The sequence below is a fragment of the Xiphophorus couchianus genome, chromosome 4 (genome assembly GCF_001444195.1).
Source record: "Xiphophorus couchianus chromosome 4, X_couchianus-1.0, whole genome shotgun sequence".
Taxonomy (NCBI): domain Eukaryota; kingdom Metazoa; phylum Chordata; class Actinopteri; order Cyprinodontiformes; family Poeciliidae; genus Xiphophorus; species Xiphophorus couchianus.
Window position 1 is genome coordinate 20,982,447 of NC_040231.1, and position 10,753 is coordinate 20,993,199.

The following is a 10,753-nucleotide window of genomic DNA, read 5'->3' on the forward strand; positions in this document are numbered from 1 at the left end:
TCTTCAAATCTGCTTTTGATTTCATTAGAAATATAATATAACATAATATAATATAATAATATAATGTAATATGACTCTTCATAAGTTTAAACAATAAACTCAAACATATAATTTTGGAGATTTTCATATTTGTTTTTATATAAATTTTTTTTACACCAATTGTCTGCAAAACCTATTTCTAGCAACCGCATCTGAACATTTTTCTTTATGTTAATTGTAAGATTACCCTTTGGTGTATGTTATTTGCTGTTGCAGCCCCTCCTCAGGGAAGTGATCAAATCAATGCAATGATCTACAAACTGTACTGCTGTCTATCATAGGCAGATCACCCTAAATTGACAGAAGCTACCTTGAGAATTTCTGTCAACAACTGCAGCTGAATTAAAGATCAGCTGGGATCCACCAGCATAGATACAAATAAAAGTAAAGTCCAGTGTGAAGCTTCCACAGATAGTGATGGTTCTAGTTGCCATAACATCTACTGGTGTTGGTTCACTTTTTTTTTCTTTTCTGAAATGACACTTGTGTTTAAAATATCCAATTGTAATTGCTCTTATTTATTACTCAAATTATCTAAGACTTTTTGAATATTGGGTTTTTATTATAAGCTACAAGGTTATGAAATATCTCAGTTTAGGTGTAAATAAATCAACACTATATTTAACTTTCACTTCCTGAAATAAGTGACAAAATTTTAATAAATTTCATGATATTTCCATTTTTTGTGTGTTGTGCTTGAAAACGGCTTGATCATTTTTCCATCATCACCTTTTACTTTCCTTTCTTTCTGTAGATTCAGACATTGCTGATCAGGGTCAGGTTCTGGTCGTTGTCACAGCTTCTGTTGGCGGCTTCTCCCTCCTGGTCATCCTTACTCTCTTCCTCCTCATCACAGGACGGTGAGGCTTCTTCGGTTTCTTTCTGCACCGACTGCTCACACATTTGCCGTTCTGTACAAACACCATTCCTACTCCAACTCTACAAAGTAATGCTTCAGAAATCTGTTAATGGACTCTTCTTTTTTTTTTTTGCCACTGAGCAGACACTCTTATTTTCCAAATGGCTGAACCCATTTTCTGCCTAATTGCCCAGCATGTAACACACGTACCAGCAGTTTGCTCCATTCCATTAACCTCCACAGGTTTGCCCAGGCTGTTGTCGTCTCTTCACCTCTCGTTAACAGGGATTTACCTTTAGTAGCTCATGTTAAAAAAAACCTATAAAAATTAACAAAAAAATAAATAAACCACAGCTGTAGTTCTGATAATTATCTACTCAGTTTACCTCTGGGCAGTGATGTAAACTGAAACTATCTGAGCTCAGAAAATTGTTGTCCTTCACAAATGGTGTGGCTATTTTTTAATATGCTAACCTTTGTTCCTGACTGTAGTCACTAACATTTCCATTCCAATTTTACTTGAATTTCATTGTATTTGAGTGGAAAAACGTTTATGGTAACATTTCTGTTTCAGTGCATATTCCTAACCAGATATGAATGAAAGTTGTTTTGTTGTACTTTGTACTCTGGGAGAGATGCAGTACCAGTTTTTATGAGTACGTGTCAGAAAATGTATTGCATGAAAATGACCTTTACAATCCATTATATTTGACCTGTATATAAGCATCAGTGACTCAATAAAAGTATGGTAAAACTATTTACATATATGGTCACAGCAATAATAAAAAGTCCTGCTGCATTTTAAATCATGACATTTTCAAAGAGCAAGCTTCCACCTTTACTTAAAAAAATGCCTCCTTTAGTTTTATTGCTTATTTTGTATCAATTTATACCAAATAAGGAATGTGCTATAAGTACAGATTCTAGGTAGAATGCTAGCTGTATTAGCAATTTAACTATGTGGTTCTGGAAAATCCAAAGTTCTCATTAGCAAAAACATCTCTTGAAAGTTATTCTTATCAGATTTAGGCCAAATTACACTTTTCTTCATTTGGTTCTTCTGCGCAGGTGTCAGGGGTACATTAAAGCCAGGATGAAGTCAGAGGATAAAAGAACTCGTTTCCACAGTGGACATGGTACTGTATATAAAGTTGTGTTTTTTTTTCTCTCTCTCTTTCCCTTGCACAAGTGTGTTTTTTATTCTTAGTTTGCCTCACACTGGTTAGTATAGTAACCTGAACCTTTAATTTCCACATAAATTTGTGCAAGAGACTCTAGTTTGGAAAAGATGCATTCTTTCTCTTTTCAATTTAAAAGCAGGTGCTCTTATTTGCACTCTCAAATATTTTACTCGTCTCTGAAACGTCCTCTCATTAAAAAACCATGTTTGCTTGCAAATTTGTCCTGTCTTTCTGGACTCGTACTGAGTTCCCCATGCATAAATACTCTTTCTTACTGCTTTCCTCCTGTTCTTCACACTCAAACATGCCCTCCTCAGATTTAACCTAGGCAGGGCTTGATACAATCAATGTCATGTGGCTGTATAAACACCCCAAAGAAGACAGTGGTGTCTCAGGTCTACCATTTTGGTCCCACAGACCCAATTTGCACTGTCAAAGAACCCAGACTGTTACTCTGCCTGGTTGTCCCAACTAACAGAATGACAGCATGAAGGTAACATCACTTATTTTGTTTGGATGTTCTTGTGACAGAGCTCACAACAGCAAACTGACTGAATTTGGGTGCTTTGTACTGATGACTGTGGACACTTACTCATGAGAAAAATATTTATGATTTAAATATTTTTATATTTACATAAAAAAACTATATGCACAATATTTTCAATTAAAGAATACTGAATGTTGTTGTTTTAAATTTTCACCTAAATGGAGGAAATGGAGGTTTGTCTGTCCCACCTGTAAAGACAATTTGTAAAAGATCACGTTGAAATTCTGCAACAAAAGATGGGTTTGTTGAAGTTGTTAAAAAGATTTATATTTAAATGAATATTTACATGCAAATATTACCAGTTTATACAATCAAAGTTATTTAATTATGTAGCATAAACATCCCAAAGAAGGCAGTGATGTCTTAGTCACCACTACAAATGTGCAATATTTGTGCATTTCTATATGAGGATATGGATTTGAGAGAGATATTTACAATATCTGAGTGCGAAAATGTAAATGTTGCTGTTAGATTTAACATGTAATGAAAGCTTATATCCTTTAATACATGTTGTCTTTATTTATCTTTGTTTTCTGTTTGTTGAAACATAAGTAAACCAGAAATATATATTTTAAGTCGCTCTAAAGCCACAATCCCTTCTTTCATGCATCACTTGTTGGAAAAAGTTAAAATATTGAAAAGAAATACAACGGTTGTTTGGAGCTGAGTGACATTTTAGTTGAAAGGATTTTTGAGGTAGCATTGACAACTAAGGAGAAAAGGATACAGACAGTCTCAAAAGGCTTGAAGGAATTACTGCTTACAAGAATAACTAAACTGAATTTATTCAGAATCCTTGAGAAAATGCCTAAATTTCTCAAACATCATTCACGTAATTTCAAGTGATAATCAGAATAATATCTCTAAAGATTCCCAATAACAATATTGATTGAAGCAGGGGTTGATTAGCTCTAAGAAGGCTGGCAAAATAAGTTGATATGTGAGTCTTGGCATACAAATTGAGAAAGACATGTTGCTTTATAGTTTGAGAAAGCTAAGTGACTGAAGAAGAAAGAGAATTGATCAGCAGCTGTCTTTGTTCACCTTATAGAATCAGAGACAAATAGGAGGAAAAAAGAAATCTGCTTTCCGAAAGTGAAGGAACACATTAGCAAAATGAGCAAATGACCAAAGGATACATCAGATGAACAGTAGTAGTTGTGTAGAAAGACTGAACAAATCCAACTCACTTTCAGATTGTCGCAAAGTGGAGTTTAAAATATTATATAATGAAATGTAAATTACATCAGCTGCAGTATGTGCCTTGTATGGTTAATTTAGAAGCATATCCAAGAAAACTGCAATGAGACACATCCGCTTTGGAGAGCTTTTGTCTTTTTTCTACCTTTCAAACATCATAGTAAACTCCTTTTATTGGATTTTTACAAAATACGCTCTTTCCTTTGAGAATTGCTGCACTGGCCATATTATGGGGCTAAAATTACAGATAACTGAGAGTTATTGATTTCCCTGAAGGAACAATGTATCTTTCTTTGGGAACTAAGTGATCCTCCGTGTTATACTGAAACCATTTGTGCCGTGGATTTTCAATTTGATTCCATCGGGGGGGGGGGGGGCTAGTCAGGCTCTTGAGAAAGCTGTTCTGTCTTGTTTGGGCCGGATGGCGAGATATTTGATTGATCTGAAACAAACAAGCAGGACAGTGAAGATTAATACTACAACACAGGGAATTAACCAATATATTCACAGATCTGCTGTGCTGTTGCATTAACCTACCACAGTTTCTGTTTGAGCTTGCGATTATTGTCTGTGTTCAGTTGTTCTTCTCTTAATGAATAAAGACTGTTTTTTTTACTGGGTTTTTTTCTTCTTGGTTGACGATGATTCCAAAGATTGAAGTTATTTAAATTTATTCACTAATTTGTTAATTGCATAGTGTCGAGGCCTTTCATCAAGTATTGCACATTTATGATTTTGCCTCCAGTAGATTATGTAGGCTGATTTAGACTCAGTTTGGCACATTAAACATACATTGTTGAAGGCAAACATTTTATTTGTTGTATGGTTATGCTTTCTTTTGCAGTTGGCACTTTGAATTTCTCAAAGAATAAAACACAAATTATAAAACCTGACATATAATTTATTAGATACTTTTATATAATTTTATTTAAGCTATTGCTTACAAGTCTGAGTTAAACAGTAATACCAAAATTGATTTATTTTGTTTCATAATTGCTAAATGTTTTTGCAAGTAGATACTTTTTTAATTTGATGAAAACATAATTATCATATTTAAAGAATAAAGTCTTTGACAATAAAGAAATATGTTTTGATTGCATATTATTTATGTTGTGAAATTCAACCAAGAAATTAAGTATCGTAATATAAATTCTTGTGATAAATTAGATCTATGCTAACCTACTGTGATGTGCTGCGACCTGTCCAGGGTGTAGCCCATTGCCCAATGACTGCTGGATAGGCACAACAATAGACAGTGGATGGATGGATAGCTCTATGTTAAACTACATTTAGCTCAGAAAGTAGAATGATATTGTTTCCATTTATTTGCTGAAATCCCTGAAAGAATTTAATGTTATTTTGATAACTGTAATTCTTGCCTTCCCTGGTATTTCCTTGCTTGTTCTTTCCTGTTGTTTTTACTGGAGGCTCAGTCAGGCAGGTAGTGCCAGCAGGCTCAACAAACTAGTAAAAAACAGCTTCTTCTACTTCTTCTTCTACAGACACCCCAGAGGCAGAGGTGCAATTCAGACTCCAGACTTGAATCTGTCTCAAACAAAGCTTTCAACTTTCTGCAATGTGAGCTGACAAAGCTATAAAGTACATATTGTCCCAACCTCTCCTGCTAGAGGTGTCCCATGGTCTCCTTCCAGTTAGCGTTTGTGCCAGTCATCATCTACCCTGCTCTGCAGCAACATCCCAAGGCTCGCCCAAACAGCAGGTTGCTGGAGTCTGGCTGCCTCTAGTATTGGGGTTATAACTTTGGGGATTTTTCTCACCTTCATACTTCATATTTATTCCACAGTTTTTTTTTTCCATTTCTTGACAGAAATACAGCAAAGTTAAAAGATAATAGAAACAAGTACTCCACCAGTTATTGGCTTACAAATTTCTTTGGGACTTTCCCTGACAGCGTTTGAAAAAAGATGTCTAGGTTGAAAAAGCCTTGTCTCTTAAGAAAAATTAGCCCACATATAATGAGCAGCTATGAGCTGCTATAAGCCAATCTTTGAGGAGTTTTCTACTTCATAATTTGAAAGTTGTTGGGAGATCTTAAGGTTCAAGATTTGGCACATACTGCTCAGAGTGATTAAAAAATATATATTTTGAAACTAACCCAAGGCTCAAAACAGGGAGACAGAGTCAAATTAAAAGATATGTATCTATAAGATTTAAAAAAGTAATTTAAGTGTACACATTTGTGATAGTTACTATATATATTTTCATGTGCAGACAGACCAAAGCAAATGACAAACTCTAGTGGAAAGAGGACACTAAAGAAGCTCATGATGTATAAATATCAATATCAAAAGTACATGTACTGAAACAGTATCAGAAAACAATTGCTTGTCAGCTTGTGATTTAAACACACATTTACAGATTGATTAAGGAATGAAATATGATGTGCAGCTCATGTAAGTGGTTCTGTGTTATTACAGAATCTCTCTACTTTGCATGTATATATTGCGTAGTTTTTTCATACCAACATTTCCATGATAAACATCCATGGAAAGTTTGAAAGAAATATCTAATATCATGTTGTAATGTTCATGTATGTCTTTTATGCATCAGTCCCATTTTCTGGAATAAAGACGTACGTGGATCCAGACACATATGAAGACCCGACACAGGCTGTGGAAGAATTTGCAAAGGAGATAGACCCTTCATACATATGCATTGACAGAGTGATTGGTGCTGGTGAGATTATTACTAATCCTTATCAGTAGATTGCTACAATTTGTGAACTTCTACACAGTGCCTGGAAGTGTGGTGTCACCTTAAATTAGGTGCTGTTTTCTAAAAATATTACACAAGTCTGCCTCAGCTGTCTCAGTTATTGTTATTGGGCACTTGAGAAAGAGACATGATCTCATTTTATGTCAAGGAAGATAGTAAAAATTAATGATTAATACTATAAACATGTCATTGAAGGTTTTTATGGGGTCTAATTGTAGCTGTTTTTAAGGAAATTTATGGTTTTGTGGCTTAGACATGAAAAGTTGAAACTGCGGACTGCAATCAACACCTTTCATTAAACTGAACAGATGGGCCCTGCACTAAATACCAAGGGTTTCTGCCATTTGATAATTTCCTGTCACACAGTCTCCATCTAGTGGACAAGAAGCGCAATTACCAATATTCAGGATAAAGGCGAAATGAGAAAGTTCTGTTACAGTTTTACATTAAACATTTAATATTCAAATATTCAAATATTTTTTTATTACCCTATGTAAAGTTGTGTCTGCTAAAGCTCAATATAAAGAGTTAATTAATACCAGAAGGAAAATAACTATAATACATTACTAAAGAATCTGATACAGTACACAGGAGTTAGTCTTGATTTGTTTTAACAGGTGAGTTTGGAGAGGTGTGTAGTGGGCGCCTGCGTATTCCTGGAAGAAAGGACGTTGCTGTGGCAATAAAGACCCTTAAAGGTGGCTATATGGAAGAGCAGAGACGGGAGTTTCTGCGCGAGGCCTCCATCATAGGACAGTTCAACAACTCTAACATCATCAGGCTGGAGGGAGTTGTCACTAAGAGTGAGCTGAATTATTATTTTTTTGTGTAAAACCATTGTATTTTATTCTTAAAAACAATGGTTTTATTATCTTCTGATATTTTACATATCTTACCGGCAGTCTACTTATGTTTATTTGTAATCACCTTTCAATAGAGGCTCGTTTTTAAAATCCAATCCCCTTTTGTTTCCTGCATGCAACTTTCAGATCGTTTTACACAAGTACTTTTCTCCATTCTCTCAGGTAGACCAGTGATGATAGTAGTGGAATACATGGAAAATGGAGCACTTGACGCTTTCCTGCGGGTATTGAGTTTTTTTTATTATTCAGATATTTATTTGTACATCATCATAGTGTAAAGAAAAAACACTCACTTATTTATCTTGTTTTCTCTGTTGTCTGCATCTCCAAACTCCAGACCCGTGAGGGCCAGTTCACTGTGCTCCAGCTGATTGGCATGCTGCGAGGCATCGCAGTCGGCATGTCATACCTTTCAGACATGGGCTACGTTCACAGAGACCTGGCTGCTCGCAACATCTTGGTGGATGAAAACTTGGTGTGTAAAGTGTCAGATTTTGGCATGTCTAGGATCCTTGAAGATGACTCTGAATCCGCTTACACAGCTACAGTGAGTGTGGAAATGGCAGCTCAAAAATAATTTTATGGTTAAACAAACTCTGAGCGTCAAAGGATGATTCTGTGTTACTTTGAATCAGGGAGGAAAAATACCAATACGCTGGACAGCACCAGAGGCTATTGCTTATGGAAAGTTTTCTTCAGCTAGTGACATATGGAGCTATGCCATTGTTATGTGGGAAGTGATGTCATATGGTGAAAGGCCCTACTGGGAAATGTCCAATCAAGATGTAAGTTTCTATTTACATACAATCAATAAAAGCTGCAAGATTATCAAACTGATGTCATTTTAAGATTAAAAACAATCTAATCCAGTAGTTGTTTTTTGCTGACATTTCTCTTAGGTTATTTTATCAATTGAAGAAGGGTATCGTCTGCCAGCACCAATTGGCTGTCCTGTGACCCTACACCAGTTGATGCTGCACTGCTGGCAGAAGGAGTACAGCCAACGTCCAAGCTTTAACGATGTGGTTTCTTTCCTTGACAAACTCATAATTAATCCCAGTAGTATGCTGACTCTGGTCAATGACGCTCTAAGGTAAATGTCAGTTTATTATAAATGTCTGTGCCTGAGTTCAAACCACAAACAAAGACGGAGTACTACGACAATACTAAGAAAGAAATAAAAAAATAAATTACGAGAATAAAGTCATAACATTTTGAGAATAAAGTTATAATATTATGAGAATAAGGTTGTATTATGAGAATAAAAATCATAATATTGCAAGAATAAAGTCATATGTGAATAAAGTGGAGATAATATGAGAATAATGTCATAATATTTTATATATAATATAATAAAGTATAAAGTCATAATAATGTCATATTACTATGACTTTATTCTTGTAATATTTTTTTTCTTAGCATAGCCCTAAGAGCAAAAATTACAATTACACTTTTACAAAAAGTAGTTATTTTTCAGTTTGTTTTTGTTCTTTATTAATAATAATTGGAATATATTTTAAGAAGTGAAATAATGAAAAATACAGTACATCCTGTACCTCAAAGTGAAAGAAGAGTAGCATTTCTGAAGTGTATTTGTTTATTTATTTTTTAATCATTTTGCACTATTAACCAGCCAAATAAAATCAACCATTCAGTTTGTTGGCATGCCAACTTGACGTTGTATCAGCTAATATGCTGTTTGTCTTCTCAGTTTTTCAGACTCTCCTGAGGAGATGCCAGACTACCCTCTTTTCATCTCTATCGGCGACTGGCTAGACTCCATCAAAATGAGCCAGTATAAGAGCAACTTCCTTGCAGCAGGATACACTACATTGGATTCTATTGCAACTATGAGTATAGAGTAAGTGGAGCTAAATTATAAAGAGTGATGCTACACACAAATAGAATAAAAAATTGCATTAAACTCAAAGAGAAATGGGAACACTGTCAAAGCATTGCATCAAGAACTGTGAGGATTGTGCAAAGTGATGTATATGAGAAGGCATGTAGTTGATACAAAAGGTTAAAGAAGGATGCTAGTGGTTTTTGTCATGCCAAACAAATGTATGGAGGTCTGGTTTGAGTTCACATTAAAAGCAGCTAAATATACAACTTCATCACATTTTCAGGATCCTTAATATTTTTATATAAAATTTTATTTTGATGTTTGTTTTTGTTCACCCTTGTCCCCATGACACCCTTGACAAGGGTGAACAGAAAATGGATGGATGGATGGATGGATGGATGGATGGATGTTTGTTTTTATTACACCACTCCTGCTATACTAAATATGTAAACATTTTAGACCTACCTTTCTTCAAAGTTCTTTGATTTCAGCTCTTAAAGTTCAGGTTTCTGTCCAAGCAAAAGTTTTGTCTTATGCTCTTATTTAAAATTCTCCTTTTCCTCTTCAGAGACATCAAACGCATTGGAGTCTGTTTGATTGGCCACCAGAGGAGAATCATAAGCAGCATACAATCTCTTCGACTGCAACTTCATCACATCCATCAGAGTGGATTTCAAGTTTGAGACCATGTCACACAACCAGACTGTGTTTTTACACATCCAGCTGCCGATCCTTGGCATCGTCATCCAACCAATTGCACAAACACTGGACTGTTAGGTGTTGCCAGTACCACATGCTGCTCATGAGGGAGGGGTCTTGGTACTAGACCCATGGCTGCCCAGATAAGTTGCACTCATAATCCCAACTATCATCTCTTCGGACAGCTTCCACAACAATCAACCTCTGTCAGCATTGGCCAAACCAGGTCTTTTTATTATCTCAGCAAGTACTAGCATTCACTTGAATTTAGGACTTCATGTCTCTAGTGTCTACTCAAGTGTTCACCAATACCTCTTATCTTTCCGAGTGACAATCCAATGGTTTCTATTGACTTTGAAAGGTGTCAAGTCAGTTACCTCATGACCAGGGAAGATGAGGAGAGGATATATACCATCTGGTGATGTATGAGAAACAATGTGGTTCTAAGATATCCAACTGGTTTTAAACAAAAAAAAATCCACAATGATTTTTGAACTGAAGACCACTGAATGTCAAACGTTTTTTTTTTTTTTTTAGAAATGTATGTTCTCTCCTCATGATAATGCAGTATGTCTTGTACAAAAAAAGTGTTGTGAAAGTCGTATGTTTTATTCTGTAAGTTTCTTCCTTAATAAACAACTATATTTTAATGCTGCTTTTTGCTCAAACTCTAAAAAACATCTTTGTGCCACGCTGGCTTTGTGGTTAATGCACAACAATAAACGGGAAACTTTAAGCACCTGTAGACGATCATCTTCATGTGAACAGTCTCCAAGGCATGAA

General features: G+C 35.3%; 1 protein-coding gene across 1 annotated transcript in view; it reads left to right on the top strand.

Moving 5' to 3' along the window:
- The window catches only part of LOC114143653 (ephrin type-A receptor 6-like), a 52,186-nt gene extending 41,566 nt beyond the window's left edge, over positions 1 to 10,620 (top strand). Inside the window, exons 11-20 of the mRNA XM_028015892.1 lie at positions 794 to 899; positions 1,967 to 2,034; positions 6,398 to 6,523; positions 7,180 to 7,365; positions 7,588 to 7,649; positions 7,763 to 7,972; positions 8,061 to 8,210; positions 8,325 to 8,518; positions 9,137 to 9,286; positions 9,840 to 10,620. Coding sequence (XP_027871693.1) covers positions 794 to 899; positions 1,967 to 2,034; positions 6,398 to 6,523; positions 7,180 to 7,365; positions 7,588 to 7,649; positions 7,763 to 7,972; positions 8,061 to 8,210; positions 8,325 to 8,518; positions 9,137 to 9,286; positions 9,840 to 9,954 — 1,367 coding nt within the window. The 3' untranslated portion in view covers positions 9,955 to 10,620. The remainder of the gene's footprint in view (positions 1 to 793; positions 900 to 1,966; positions 2,035 to 6,397; positions 6,524 to 7,179; positions 7,366 to 7,587; positions 7,650 to 7,762; positions 7,973 to 8,060; positions 8,211 to 8,324; positions 8,519 to 9,136; positions 9,287 to 9,839) is intronic.
- Positions 10,621 to 10,753: the final 133 nt, after the last annotated feature.